The sequence below is a fragment of the Chrysemys picta genome, chromosome 2 (assembly GCF_011386835.1).
Source record: "Chrysemys picta bellii isolate R12L10 chromosome 2, ASM1138683v2, whole genome shotgun sequence".
Lineage (NCBI taxonomy): Eukaryota > Metazoa > Chordata > Testudines > Emydidae > Chrysemys > Chrysemys picta.
The window spans coordinates 218,554,575-218,570,403 of NC_088792.1; the positions used below are offsets into that span (position 1 = coordinate 218,554,575).

The following is a 15,829-nucleotide window of genomic DNA, read 5'->3' on the forward strand; positions in this document are numbered from 1 at the left end:
CACTCCTTGCACGAACAGGGAGTCTCTCTCTTGTTTGAGAATATAGTCAAGAGAGTGGCCCCTGAAGAGAGGCAGGGAGGGTTTTTTGGAGGAGGTGGGAACGCAAACTATCATATAGCCAGAATGGATGACGTTCAGCACCTGGCTTGTCGGTTATTGCACTCCAGGTGTTGAAAATGAGTGCTAGACAACCCCCATATGGTATGTGGGGGTTGGGAGATGTCAGGTTTAGTGGTTCACGGCTCTCAAATGCCTGTCAAAAATAATGTCTAGCCAGGAACTGAGTCTGAGATGCAGAGCCTGTTGCACTCTGTGCAGGGAAGAGGGACTTTTGAACCCTCTGCCTCTTCTGTGGTCATTCATGGGGCCTCTGGTGGGAAATTGTTGAACCACATGTCTAGGTCTAAATGACTGGCAATGAAACTTCTTCTAAGGGGGCAGATGTGTATATCCCCAGGGAGCAGAGGTTGGCCCTAGAGTGGAAGTGTCTTTTGTTCAGTGCTATCTTTTGGTCAGTGCTAGTTGAGCTCAGGTTTTGGGAGGTGCCAAGGATGATGGTACGAACTGATTGTGGTCTGGTACCGATGTAGCCCTATGATTATGGGCTTTCTTGTCATGTCTCTGGGACTTAGGATATACTAAGTACTCCTGGGCCAAAGCGATGGGTTTGCTCAAAGTTGAATCCAACCTCCCTGAAGTGGATTTAGAGAAAGACTTAATCTCATGCTTATGAGTAGGGCCCAACCAAATTCATGGCCCTGAAAAACACATCATGGATCATGAAATCTGGTCTCCCCTCTCCCCATCCCCACCCCTCACAGGTGAAATCTGATCTTTTGTGTTTTTACCCTATACTATACAGATTTCACAGAGGAGACCAGCATTTCTCAAATGGGGGCAGGAGGAAAGAGGGGTCACAAGGTTATTTTAAGGGGGTTGCAGTATTGCCACCCTTACTTCAGCTGCCCAGATCTGAAGGCAGCTCAGGAGAGCGGCAGCTGTTAGCCAGGCACCAGCTCTGAAGGCAGTGCCCGCCAGCAGCAGCAAAGTAAGGGTGGCAATACCATACCATGCTACCCTTACTTCTGCACTGCTGCTTTCAGAGCTGGACAGCCAGAGTGTGGCGGCCGCTGACTGAGGGCCCAGTGCAGAAGTAAGGGTAATAACATACCCTTATACCATACTAATTTCTGCACTGCTGCTGGCAGTGGCTCTGGCTTCAGAGCTGGGCTCTCAGCCAGCAGCCGCCACATTCTCGCTGTCCAGCTCTGAAGACAGTGCCGCCGCCAGCAGCAGAGCAGAAGTAAGGTTAGAAGTACTGCAACCCACCCACAATAACCTTGCAACCCCCCACCCTATAATTCCTTTTTGGGTTAGAACCCCTACAATTACAACACTGCGAAATTTCAGATTTAAATAGCTAAAATCACAAAATTTATATTTTTAAAAATCCTATGACTGTGAAATTGACCAAAATGAACTGTTAATTTGGTAGGGGCCTACTTATGAGAGTGCTTCCTCGATTCCTGACAAGATCCCACTGGGGCATCTGTGAGGCTAGACGCTCCTGCACCAGAGTTGGACTTCGCACCAGAAGACACACTGCTTCCTGAATCAGGCCATTGTTCGGGGATGGTTCCCTGGTCTGAGTCCGCCTGAGGTCTTATGGCCTCTTCATGAGGTGTTTCTGGAGATGAAGTTCCTGGCCTTCTTGGGTAAGGCTGAGGAATGATCAGCAGATACTGCAACTCACCGCGATGCAGGCTTCCCCAAGGCCTACAGGCAGCACTGGTAGTCATCGCTGATCAAAAAGGATTGCGGGCAGCAAGTGCAGTGCAGTGTATGAAGCTTGGAGACCTGGGCATAGTCCAGTACTCAAACAGGGAAGGGTTCCTCCAAAGAGACTAAATCTAAACACTAAGAAATCTACAAAACACTAAACTCTACAAGCTGTTAAAACTATTTACAGCGCTAAATCTAAATCTTATCTTGTAGAACGAAACCAAAACTACAGACACTGGAGGTTCCAACCCAGACCAGGTAGAGGTGAGAAGGAACTAGAGAGATGGTCAGTCTGCTCTGTCCTTTATTCCTATATGAGAGGCCAGAGCTGAGCCAGGGTGCATGCACAGACCAATAGATGCTACTTTCAAATTCTCTGGCTCCAGGTGCATGGGTAAACCCACTGTGGAATACAATAGGGACTATCACTAGAAGTAGTACACAATTATCATCCCCATTTAACAGACAGGGAAATGAAGATAGAAAGGTTTAAGTGAGATTTCCAAGCCTGTATCAGAAAGGAAATTAGAACTCAAAGGTTTCTGCTTCCCATGCTGTGATAACACCATCCCTTCACTTTTTACATAGGGAAAGTAACTATTCAGATCACTTTTATATAATTGCTCTTATCCAGTTGGAAGACACTACTTGCAACTGAATCCATACCTGTAGTTATCATAAATCCACATCAGGATGTCATACATGCGCTCCCGACATACTGGAGAAGGGTGAGAGATGAACCCTGTTACTCCAGGAAGAAGTTCTCTTAGTTCTAGGGGTTTCAGTTTAGGCAACATTTTGTATACGATATCCAAACACACCCTCTGCCTTTCATCATCTCTAAAGGAGATAAAAAGCAACTGCATTGGTTTCATTATTCTATTTACAGTTACACATACAGCTGAACATTAAAGTAATATTTAGCAATTTTATATTGCATAAAAATGTTTTTAGTTACTATTTCTGTGTTTAACTGGAAAAAAAAAGTCAGTCTAACCAAACTGAATACATATTAAGGGTGAAATCCTGGCCCCACTGAAGTTAATGGGAGTTTTGCCATTGATCTTAGTAGGGCCAGGATTTCACCTTATGGCTAAGGAAAAAAGCTACAGTAAGCATAGTTTTCAACTTAAATAGGAGAAGTAGAAAAAACCTGTCAGATTTTCTAATCAACATTTGCTCAAAGAAGAGAACCAGGCTCAAGAAAAAAACTGGAACTGTAAATGCACCTGGAATGTAAAACTTGCATCATTATTAGAAAAAGACAATGATGCAAAGTTCAGACTATGAGCCCAGGTTGCTATGATGATCATGCACTGGTCATATGCCCACTTACCTGTGACTCATGACTTGGATGAAATCTTTACTCTTTAATTGTAAGTAGAGATCAGTTATCTCCTCTGCACGGTACATCACCACCTCCAGACAGTATGTTTTCAGAACACCATGAAGTTTTGGTATCAAGAAGAATACTGCATTCATAAACCTTTACATGACAAGGAGTCCATAAAGCAAAAAATAAGAAGTTATATTCTATTACAATGCTGCCCAAACTTTTCCTGTTGTGTGCCCCGTTACAAGTAATGGAATCTGTCCACACGCCTTTCCATTACTGCACACTTGGCTCAGCAGAGAAGCTTGGGCTGAAGGTGGAGCTGGGGGCTGAACTGGGTATGGGGGAGAAAAGAGAATGAGGGCAGAGCTGCAGCCGGAGTGGAGCTGTAGCTAGGAGCAGAGCTGGACTGGGCGGTGGTCCTTCCCTGCCCCCTATCGAGTCTGGCCCAGGCCCTGACCTGAATGTTCCTCCGCCCCCCTCTAGGGGAGGCGCACCCCACAGTTTGGGGACCACTGTTCTATTAGATAATGATTTTTCTGTATACAGGGTATCATATGATCTTACTATACCTGTCAGCAAGAGGAGGAAAGTTCTTTGCCACTTTATTTAAGCATACAATAAACTTGTCCTCTTTGGTGCTTTGATGCTGTTCTATCCGTTTTATGACACAGTCGTAAACCGGACCCTCAAATATCTGAAAGATCAGAAACATTTTATCATTAAACAAATGCCAACACCAGAAACTCAGGAACACTCAAATTATGTAACAGTACTATTACATGGGGGATATTTTTAGTTACAGTGAAATTTCACTGGCTTAATCTTGACATTTATGACAATTCACAGCAGTAGTACAACATGCCTGGATGAAATACAGCTTGTCTGTTTTAACAGAGCTGCTGTCTAACCATTTATAAGTTTCCATTAATTGTGCAGAGACCAACAGCTTAAATATAGAAAGAAAAAAGCCACATGATATTCCTATTTCAAACACTAAGTAATTCCTGATTGTGTGTGGCAGGTTTCCAGTAAAATGCTGTACAATAATACTATACAAAGCCATTTTCTATTAAATTAACATTATCTGCAAAGAAATACAAGGTACACGCAGAATATTAACCACCACCACACCTGCTTACTCATTCAAAATTACAATTTTTTTTTAGGAAAGGAGGAATGGATAAGACTGAAAATGAGAAGAGGGCAAGGGTTCAACAATATTCATCATGCACCCTAGAGAATGAGAAAGGATGAACAAAATGGAATGTACTGGACAGAGAAGACAGCTACAAACCTACTTTACACGAGTGCCACAATTACAGTCCAAGAGCAGCAGCTGAGGAAGCATTTTCATTCTAAGTCCTTATTTTCAGGTTCCTAAAAAACTTCTAGCAAATAGAGTCCTGAGAATCCCTAACTTTAACATTTATTCACCTTCCCTCATATTTGAAAAATTTCTATTGTGTCAGTCCCACTGGCAGAAAAGAGGTGAACAGAGCTCCCCCAGATCCATTCACTGCCACGGTCAAGACAAAAGGTTCATAAGAACTGAGGCAAAGTGTGCCCAGCTTGTGCTGATCTAGTCTTGAATTCTGATCCTCATGTGGTAGCATCCTCTGCTACTGCCTAACTTCTGGGGAGGCCTCATTAAATTTAATATTCCCTCATTCTGAAGCTGGAACTGGGTATTCAGTTTAGACTTATAGATAAAACAGTCTTTAATACATTGTGTCTTTTATCATTATTGTAACACTCACATTTTCCTTCTCAGCCATGTATTGAAGAATAAGTCCCAGCACTTCTGCTGCAGCTGCATAAACTTCCTTATACCTTATTAAGGACATGTTATTGGCCAAATCCTGAAAGTACCTAGCATACAAAGGAAATCAGCTGTGATCCATTCACCCTAGTATTTGATTTTCCATTAAAATCAGACATCTCAGAAACTAAAAATATTCTTTGCCCCTCTCCATTTCATGCATTCACATTCATAGTCTTAATTGCAGTCTTTGTGGCGCTATTACACTAACACCCCATAGCCATGAAGGTTTCAGAGGGTCACCACACTTCCCCTTTGAATTTTTGGGTCCAATGGGATCTGGAGTGCCACAAATACCTATTTCGCTACTCTTGACTCCACTGTGTGCCAAAGAGCTCAACAACTGTAAAAGCAGTGGTCACAATAGGGCCCAGTACAAATATATCTACACCCCCGCCAGTTCACTTCCTAAAGTAAGGAACAGCTTCAGAGTTAGCTGTAGCAACCTGCTCGACATAGGAGTGTAGGGGCGGTGGTGGGGCCAGAAAGAGACAAGAAGGTCCAAGAGGTGAGCATTCCAAATCCCACCCCCATGCTGCCAACATCCTTCTTGGTCAGCTTATTGTAAGGTTTATAATAAAAAATTAACTCCCCGAAAAGACATGCTTCTCACCTCACGCTGTCTATTTCACACTTTGGGTCATAGGGAGACAAGTTGTTAGCAAGAACAATACCTAGCAACTGAATTCCCACTGAGTTGTCCTTTGTATTAGGATCTCCACCAGAAAATTGTTCGAATATTAACCTGCAGCACAAGGATGTAAAAAAAAAAAAAAAAAGACAGTACAAATCTGGTGAAAGTGACTGTGGCTACATGAACAATATTTTATTGGGAATGCATATAGTATAAAATGTTTGCAAATTCCCAGAAATTATATCCCCCACAAAAAACTTTCATCCTTTGATTTCTGTGTTCTGTCCTCAACAACTAAACACCAGCTGCTAACTCAATGGTGCAAAAACAGACAAAAAATCCTCTCAGTAGTTTCTCCTGCCTTCTGCTCTCTCATTGCATACAGCCCATTGTAATTCTTATCTATCCAGGATTCTTTGCAGCATGAGTTGTGTGTGTTGCTGCCTCTGCAATTTTGGTGTCGACAACTGTCAGAAATGCAGGTGAATTTACCACAAAGAGAGAGAGAGAGCGCGAGCGCAGCTGGCTAGAGCAATAAGAGGATTTCTTTTTAAAAAATGGTTAGTTGGTCAAAAAGCCACTAAAATCCATGTACAATCCTGGATTGAGCTACTGTTAGCCAGAAGCATTACCACTTGAAGACTTACAGATGCCTGACTACTGTCTGTGAAAGGACCAGATCCTCACACCACCTGCAAGTTGTTTGTGTTACAGTTTGAAAACCACAGGGCTAACCCTTTCACCTCTGCAGAGCTCAGGTCACATTTTCCCTACATTCTTTTTATACCAAGAAATACTACCTGTACGGTATGGAGAGACAATCCTTCCAGCACTCCACAACTGTCTTTATAATTTCCAAGTTGTGTCTGAACACTGCTCTTTTCTGATGAAATACATTCTTCATCAAGAATTCAAGTAATCTGTTAGCCAGTATCTCATCTTTAATATTCCCCTAACATGAAAGAGAACAAAAAGCAACATGGTAATTCTGTATAAAACAATATTTTTGTTCTTAATCTGAATGCATAGAACATTTTCATTCTCCACTAGTTTAATGTTTAAAATATGATTGTGAATTCTCAAGTTAGCTAACACAATGTTGACTATGAGTTTGCAATCAGTGTACACAAGGATAAGTCATGTTCAGCAATATAAGTTTGTAGGGAAGTCAAGCTCAGAATTCACTAGAATGTTGGTAGCTTTATGTAGGAGAGCCCTTGTTATAGTTCAAAGGCTTTCACTTGTTTTCATAGCAGTTGGGCCAACTAATCCATCATATGTGCAGTATCCCTCATACAACCAATGAAACTGTTCCATGCAAATTAGCTGTAGAGTAATGGTGGTGATGTATGATATCACAATGGTCTAGGACTCTTGGAATGGAAAAGATAGCATCCAATTTTTAAATTCTCAAGGTAACAGACCCCCGAATCCCAGTGATGATTGAATGTGGTGATATTCTGAATAAAAAGTGCTCTAAGCCATGCCAATGACTGCTTCCATTGCTTCACACTGACTCAAAAGACATTCTAGGCTTTAGAGCGACACAGAGTAACTATTCTGGCATCTTATTACAAAAGGCACTAGTAAGCTATACCAGTACTGATAATTCTTTTCGGAAAAGGAAGTATGAAGGTGGCACTAACTTCTATCATCGGTCTAAATATTACAAGTCAACATGACAGGGTGTAAATTTTTGAGTCCATTAATACATTTCTCAGGTATGTTGTGGACTTGTGCGCATTCCACAACTTGAGGTGTCCATTAGTGGACCAATAAGAAAGAATCTGGAGGATCCCATGCTCAAAAAGTTACTTACAGTGTTGCCAGAGAGATTGATTTAATTAATGAACTAAAACTTGCTTCTTATTAAACTGATCTAGTTATTTACAGTGGTTAATGATTAAAGCAGCACTGAGGAAAGATCGATAAAATAATCAAGTACATCATCCCATTAAAACAGGGAAAGAACAAGTTAAAAAATTACTCAGACAAGCTAGATGTCTTCAAGCCACCAGGGCCTGATTAAATACATCCTAGAATACTCAAGGAGCGGACTGAGGAGATATCTGAGCCACTAGCAATTACCTTTGAAAAGTCATGGAAGATGGGAGAGATTCCAGAGAACTGGAAAAGGGCAAATATAGTGCCAATCTATAAAAAGGGGAATAAGGACAACCTGGGGAATTACAGACTAATCATCTTAACTTCAGTATCCAGAAAGATAATGGAGCAAACAATTATGCAATTAATTTGCAAACACCTAGAAGATAATAAGGTGATAAGTAACTGTCAGCATGGATTTGACAAGAACAAATCATGTCAAACCAACCTAATAGCTTTTTTTGAAAGGGTAACAAGCCTTGTGGATGGGGGGAAGCAGTAGATGTGGTATATCTTAACTTTAGTAAGGCTTTTTGATACTGTCTTGCATGACCTTCTCATAAACAAACTAGGAAAATACAACCTAGACTGAACTACAAGGTAGGTGCATAAAACCGACTGGAAAACCATTCCCAGAGAGTAGTTATCAGTGGTTCACAGTAAAGTTGGAAGGGCATATCAAGTGGGGTCCTGCAGGGTCCAGTTCTGTTCCATATCTTCATCAATGTTTTAGATAATGGCATAGAGAATATACTTATAAACTTTGCAGATGATAGTAAGCTGGGAGGGGTTGCAAGAGCTTTGAAGGATAGGATTAAAATTCAAAATGATCTGGCCAAACTGGAGAAATTGTCTGAAGTAAATAAGATGACATTCAATAAGGACAAATGCAGAGTACTCCACTTAGGAAGGAACAATCAGTTGCACACGTACAAAATGGGAAATGACTGCCTAAGGAGGAGTACTATGGAAAGGGATCTGGGGGTCATAGTGGATCACAAGCTAAATAAGAGTCAAGGGTGCAACAAAAAAAGTTGCAAAAACAACTGTTGCAAAAAAAAAAAAAAAAAAAAAAAAGCAAACATCATTCTGTATTAGCAGGAGTATTGTAAGCAAGACACGAGAAGTAATTCTTTTGCTCTACTCCGTGCTGATCAGGCCTCAGCTTGACTACTGTGTCCAGTTCTGGATGACACATTTTGAGAAAGATGTGGCTGAAATGGAGAGAGTCCAGAGAAGAGCAACAAAAATGATTAAAGGTCTAGAAAACATGACCTATGAGAGAAGATTGAAAAAAAATTGGGTTTGTTTAGTCTCAAGAAGAGAAAACTGAGGGTAGACACAATAACTGTTTTCAAGTATAAAAAAGGTTGTTATAAGCAGGAGGAAGAAAAATTGTTCTCTTTAGCCTCTGAAGATAGGATAAGAAGCAATGGGCTTAAATTGCAACAAGGGTGGTTTAGGTTGGACATTAGGAAAAACTTCCTGTCAGGGTAGGTAAGCACTGAAATAAATTGCCTAGTGAGGTTGTGGAATCTCCATCATTGGAAATTTTTAAGAAGTTAGACAAACACCTTTCAGGGATGGTCTAGTCTAGATAATACTTAGTCCTGCTTTGAGGGCAGGGGACTGGAAGAGATGATCTCTCAAGATCCCTTCCAGTCCTACAACTCTAGGATTCTATGATTATACGAACACAATTTTAAAAACTCATTACAAAATCATCATCAGAGTACAGTAGATTCCGCTTAATAGCCACCCAGATATTAACAACTTCCAGTTAGTAGCAACATTTTGCTGGGAATCAATTCCATTGACTTTAATGTTAATGGCATTCAGATATTGGCAATGGCATGCCACTTATTAAACAACATTTTTTAGAAGAGGCACCACCTGTAGGCAGCTCTGCGGGGCTGCAACCAGGAAAAAAAGTGCAGAGATGTGCCTTGCCTTGCTGCAGACCTGCAAACCTGCCTCTGGCCAGTGCTCAACCCATTCTAGGGCTTCCTTCTGGGGCTGCAGCCCCAGAAGCCTGCCTGTGCATAGGGACCATACAGGAGGTAAGGGACTGCAGGCTGGGAGGGGAAGGGAGGCTGAAACCTGCAACCTGGAGCTTCACAGTATCTCTCCCTGTGCTCCCCAGTCTGCTCCCTGCTGCAGGATTTCAGGTAGAGAAGAAAGCGCTAGGATATGCTGAATCCTGATTCCTACAGAATGGAGAAAGAGGTGAAATGCAGCCCTATGGGCTCCCAGCACCACTGCTCCCCAGGGGAAACCCCAGCGTCAGGGAGAAAAGCCCCTTCCTTACTGCTGCCCTGCACACAGGCAGGTTGCAAGGCTACAGCGAAGGCAGGCATGTGCCAGCTCTTCCTTCCCTGGCTACTACCCCAAAAACCTGCTTCTGTTTATTTGCAAATGATGGATAATAGCAACTTTTTACGGGCAACCGATGGGTTGCAAGCGAAGTCTACTGTAATTAAACGTGTTCCACATTTCCTTACTTTGGGAGCTGCTACACTAGTCCAGGAAAGCAGAGTAACTACTATCTCCACCACCATGTAATGAATTCCTTCTCCTCCATTATCCCTAGAAACAACAAGCTGCAGTAAGGGACCAAGCCATTGCCTTGCATAAGGTCGGAAAACCTAGGAGAAATAAAGAACAGTCATCTATACAAACCTACTTTGCATGAAGCATTTATGCATCACATTCTTACAGGAATAGTTATTTTTTACATAAGAACATAAAAATGGCCATACTGGGTCAGACCAATGGTCCATCTGGCCCACCATTCTGTCTTCTAACTGTGGCCAGTGCTCAATGCTTCAGAGAGAATTAACAGAACAGGACAATTATCAAGTGATCCATCCCCTGTTGTCTAGGTCCAACTTCTGGCAGTCAGACATTTAGAAACAGCCTTCTCTGTATAGTTTTTGCCTAACACTGTACAAAGCCCTCATTATAGTAATTTCAAACACTCCTAAAGAAAATTTCCCCATTGATAAATTAGTTACATACCCCATTTGTATTTCTGTGTGTAAGCCCTCAAAAGTCAAGTTCGCTATTACTGGCAAAGCACATTATTTCTTTCACTGGAGCCCATCTACCAGCTTTCCATACACTAAGTCTGACCCATGGAAGTCAGAATAGTAACTCACCCATCCAGAATGAACAAGCAAGCGAGCGCATGCACATGCGTGTGCACATATACACACTTCTCATTTAGCTTTTCATGTCAAAAGCTACTACTCTGTCACCAGACTAGTACTAAACTATTTTGAAAACAGTACTGACTGATAATTCACTGAATTGCAGCAATTTCATTTAGGATCTGATATACAATGTAATGAGATGGCATGATTCATTTGGTCAATAATCCTTTGTTTTAAAGAGACTGGCTGAAGTAGGATGGAAACATTTTACACCTGAAATAGAGGAAGGAAGAACATTTCCACAGAGTCACTACAGACCTCATATAGTGACTATACAGCTTTATATTCTGTTGCAATTAGAGCTGTACAAAACTCTGGAGTTTTGGTTCACAGGAGTTGCTAAAACTCATTTGAACCAACTAATATCACATGGTTTTCACCTGAAGCATAAACCAGGAACGCCCTCCCTTCAATAGGTCAAGTAACGAAAGTTGAATTTAGGAGAGGTTTAGCTGGTGTGGGGTTTTGTTCTGAAAGGGTTACACAGCTGAAATTGTAATCGATTTATGATAATATTTTACTATAGAGACAGAACATGATACAATTAAAAAAAAAATCACTCACTTCCTCAGTATTAACAATGAGTTTTGCTAAGAAAAGGCGAATATTTAGTGGCATAGATGGATTCCCCAATTTGCCATGTATAAACTTCATCCATGGAGGAAGGTCTCGTGGAACTATTCCCTGAAATCAAAATTAAATAGGTCACTTGAAATGCATATAACTCAAAATTACCACAGGTTTTATTCTATTACACTAGGGACTGATAGCAACGAAGGTTACAAAACAAGATTTCTATTCTAACCCCCTTTCTTGAGTTTAAAAAGTCATAGAAATATAGGACTGGAAGGAACTTTGGGAGGTCATCTAGTCCATCCCCCCGGCGTCGAGTCACAATCAAGTGCAACTAGACCATCCCTGACAGATATTTGTCTAATCTGTTGTTAAAAACTTCCCATGACAGGGATTCCACAACTTCAATCAGCAACCTATTCCAGTGCTTAACTATCCTCTTAAACTGGACAGGTGCTAAGCCATGAACCAATACTGACCTCATCTACTTTGGGTGTAATCTGATTTCTCTGCATATGTTTAATCAGGGTCGTCATAGAGGCCATACATTCATGCTGATTGAGCTCATCCATCTCCAGTTCCATCAGATCATCTGGATCCATGGATTCTGTGGGTTCCTGTCCAAATAAGGAGAGACAGTTAATCATAAGGGACTCTATGCACCATTTTTTAAAAGTCATAATTATACTGTTTGTTATGCTGATTTTCTGGTCAAGTCTATACAAACTGTAGTACAATAATAAAATTGTATTCAACAATATTTAAACAAGCAATAGGTCAAATATGTTATTCAAACCAAAATCTCCCCCAAACATAGGAACTAATTTTGCACAGCTCCAAATCTCTGTCTAAGGGTGCCAGTTGCATGTCACTCTGACTCAGATATGTAAAAGAGTATGGCGGCAACAATCAGAAATGTAAAAATTAATTGGCCTCCACAGAAGCTATAATTCCACTTCACAGCTGAGAGTGCCACCACCATACACCTTCCTCAAGACTTCATGTATTTTCCCTAAATTTTACTCCCAGTCAAACTATTTGTAAAGTAATTAATCTCTGATGAATTCAGAGGCTGTTTTCCAGTGAGGTCCACCATAGCCATTATATTTCCCAGATGATACCTCATTTGACAGTAAAGAACAAATAAAAAATTGGCTTCACCACTACAAAGAAGTGGAAATCAGAATTCTTTGAAATTGCTTATGGCAAGTTCTATAATTACAATAAAATTTTGGTTAATTTAAGTCTCATCAACTGTTAAAATATCCTCCTCATGACAAAATATGAAAAGAGGTGGTTATCTGATATTAGATAACATTATAATTATTTTGATAGATATTGCTTTAAACACCTATGATACCTGGATGACCAATGTTTTTAAAACGGTGAAGGTGATTCTTTCAATCTTACTTTCAATATGGCAACCTCTTGCCTAAGTGTTAAAGGGCCACTGTCAATTTCAAGTCAGGCTTATATCAGAACATACTGCCACAAGCAATACATAAGACATTATCTAACCACACATAAGACACTATATCACCACAAAAAGGAAATTAAAAATAATACTGTCCTCTCTCTCTCTTTTGTTCAGTTTATTGTGTACATTTGATACCAACTGGCCAGTTTCAGGGTTTCCCCTACATAGTCATTCATTCAGTTTTGTGTGCTGTTTCTGTAGCTCTTTCTTAGGCCTTGCCTACACTGGCAATTCACAGCACTGCACTGGCTGCGCTCAGGGGTGTGAAAAAACACCCCCCCTGAGCGCAGCGAGTGCAGCACTGTAAAGCGCCAGTGTAATCAGCGCCTGCAGCACTGAATGCTCGCTCGCAGCGCTGCAAGCTATTCCCCTCAGAGAGGTGGAGTACTTGCAGAGCTACGAGAAAGCTCTGCGAGAAAGCTCTCGCAGCGCTGGTGGCGCGACTACACTTTGCGCTTCACAGCACTGCCGCGAATTTAACCAAGGCCATATAGTAACAGTAAAGCAGAAGGTGGGAAAGAGGAAACTGTGAATAGTAAACAAAAAATGTCAGGGGAACTCAGGCACAGATGTAAATTATAAAACCACTTTAAATCTAACCAAATTCAGAAAAGTACAGAAGACAGTGGCCCTGTAACCTATGTTATATTTAAGATATTTCTAAAAAATATTTTAGTAATTGATTTTTCTTTATAATTAGATTCGGTGATTTAGAAATTCTGTACTATAGTTCCCTTCAACAATGCAAGGCTTCTGCCTTCATGAGCAAATCTCCACCTTCAAATTAAAGGAAGATTAAATAAATTCGAAAACAGAGTAGAAGGACCCAGATTGATGGCAAAAAAACACTTGCTCTGGTGTCTCAAGCTTCCCATTAAAGACAGACTTACCTACAGAGAGACAACCTGAATCCAATATTTACTCCCATTGAACCTTTTACCTTTCCCAGCACAACATGTACATGAAACTTGCTCTTTTAGTTAATTTATAAGTTTACTGAGAGTTTAGAATAGTGACCCTCTTGTTCCTCCACACAGTATACATCTCTAATCACCTTTCTCCTGAAGTGTATACTGCTAGCTGTAGGGTCTTGTGAGTTATAAGAAAAACTTTGGACTCCAGTTGAGAAATCAAATTGGCTCATTTCCTCACTCAGACTGCTGTCTACCATATATGATGCAGAAGGCAAATACTGAGGCTCATCTAAACAAGAAAAATAATGTATTGTTAATCACAACACTAATTAGAGTGAAAGCTGTCTTCAGTGACTACTCAAGAAAAATAACAAAATTTGATTGCTTAACCAAAGAGGTATTCTAATGAAAGTTAGACCAAGTACAGTGTCCGTCTTTAATTGCATCTGGAACAGTATTGAGCACATCAGTGGCACTTTGATTAAAGGTGGTCTCTAGTCCAGGTTTCACTGTACGGCACAGGCCTGTTAATAAATATGATGAATTGGTCTCTTTCTTTGTATAATTCCTCCACAGATGTAACAAATTTTCTACACATTTATATCTGTTAACAATTTGTAGTTTCTTGCACTTCAGTATCAATAGAAAGGCATGGAATGGATCACTTCCCCAGAAAAATGAATCATACTGGAGTGAAACCATTTAGCAAATATGTTAAAATGCAAAAATGCAGTTTCATTTTGCAATTCTTATACGGTTGTCTGTTTGCTTGGGGCTGCTGAGAAAGAGGAAGAAAATTATACGTTATATGGTCCCATTCTAATTACTGAAAAAAAATAGCTTCAGGACCTCATGCAGTCAGAAGATGCACAGGCACTGCCACCTGCAGAATCAGCTGCAATTTAGACATGATTATCAGCTTTTCTAGATGCATCTCTACTAAAATCAGCACATTCTATATAAGTGCGATGGTGAATTGTACATTTAAGGGGAGGAAAAATATTGAAAATTTTAATCATTATAAATTGATGTCATACCTGAGTCCCTATTTACTGCATCCCTGGCTTCCTTCCTAATAGTAATATACCTTTTCTTCCTTTCCATAGGCACCTAGAACACCAACAAAAATATGAGCTTTGAAATTAGTTAAATTTGCTTTTAAATAAATAACTAGGTGATAAAAATAAGATTTCTATTTTGAGTATCTTTTACAAACAGATTATATAGAGAATTATATTTATTACCTAGCAAACTCAATAGAACTTTTATTTAGAACATAGCTTTTTAACCAATGCGGGGGGAAAAAGTATTCAAGCTATTTAAAATGAACAGGAGTTCCAACTTATAAATGCTAATAATCAGTGTTACAGAATATATCACATCAGCTGAACTAATGACACTAGAAATGATTTATCTTTGGAATAAATATGCCAAAACAATACATTAAATGTGTGCATCCCAGTTGTGCTTTTCATTCCTTGGATTTGGGATTTTCCAGAGGAACTGGGATTTTACTATGCATACTACATAACATATTAAAGGGTCAGAGGTCTCCACTGATATTTGTCATGGTTTCAAACAGCATCATTTCTCTCTATGTATAATTATGTAACACACACACAGCGCTATGCAATGATTATGTAATATTAAAAGCAATGACCATTTTCACTGTATTACAATAAAGCACAGAACTATGACTCACCTCAACTTCAACAGGAAACGAATACCGGTGCTTCAGATCTAGCAAGTTTTCAAAAATAAACAAGTTCTGTGAAACAAAACATATTTGGAAATTTAAAAAGTAACATACTGTAAACAATAGCTGGGGCACTAGCAATATTTTATTTAAAAAACAACAGTCTATTTCAAATTACCATACAAAATAAGGGACAGTCCGTTCCATTACACTCATTTAGGAAAAATTACCATTATGCAGACATCTGTGAACAAGTTAAGTGACCAGTTACTTTAAAAGAGTACGACAAAGCCCTGTAACATTATTCTATTCAAGAATATTTCAAAAGGTTGGAGGGCTTTTGTAATATTTAAGCACTTTCCATAACTAAATAGCGATTGAGATAGAGTAGAAGGGTTGAATGTATTGTTACTGCACCCCCACTCAATCATATGCAAAACCTCCATCAGTGATTCAATTGCCATGCAAGATCAAAAGAAGCCATCTACATAGAATCTTAGGA

The 15,829-nt window shown here is 40.1% G+C and overlaps 1 protein-coding gene across 4 annotated transcripts in view; it reads right to left on the reverse strand.

The window, feature by feature from the left end:
* The window catches only part of PRKDC (protein kinase, DNA-activated, catalytic subunit), a 150,068-nt gene that overhangs the window by 61,001 nt on the left and 73,238 nt on the right, over nucleotides 1–15,829 (reverse strand). For all 4 annotated transcript variants that reach the window (XR_010598017.1, XR_010598016.1, XM_005279941.5 and 1 more), the window contains exons 44-55: nucleotides 15,334–15,399; nucleotides 14,669–14,741; nucleotides 13,772–13,920; nucleotides 11,720–11,857; nucleotides 11,232–11,351; nucleotides 9,957–10,100; nucleotides 6,372–6,523; nucleotides 5,551–5,682; nucleotides 4,876–4,987; nucleotides 3,688–3,812; nucleotides 3,119–3,268; nucleotides 2,449–2,622 (exon numbers count right to left, since the gene is read on the reverse strand). Coding sequence is in view for 2 of the 4 variants with exons in the window: in XM_005279941.5 (XP_005279998.2) it covers nucleotides 2,449–2,622; nucleotides 3,119–3,268; nucleotides 3,688–3,812; nucleotides 4,876–4,987; nucleotides 5,551–5,682; nucleotides 6,372–6,523; nucleotides 9,957–10,100; nucleotides 11,232–11,351; nucleotides 11,720–11,857; nucleotides 13,772–13,920; nucleotides 14,669–14,741; nucleotides 15,334–15,399 (1,535 nt within the window). In the remaining 2 variants the exon portion in view is untranslated. The remainder of the gene's footprint in view (nucleotides 1–2,448; nucleotides 2,623–3,118; nucleotides 3,269–3,687; nucleotides 3,813–4,875; nucleotides 4,988–5,550; nucleotides 5,683–6,371; nucleotides 6,524–9,956; nucleotides 10,101–11,231; nucleotides 11,352–11,719; nucleotides 11,858–13,771; nucleotides 13,921–14,668; nucleotides 14,742–15,333; nucleotides 15,400–15,829) is intronic.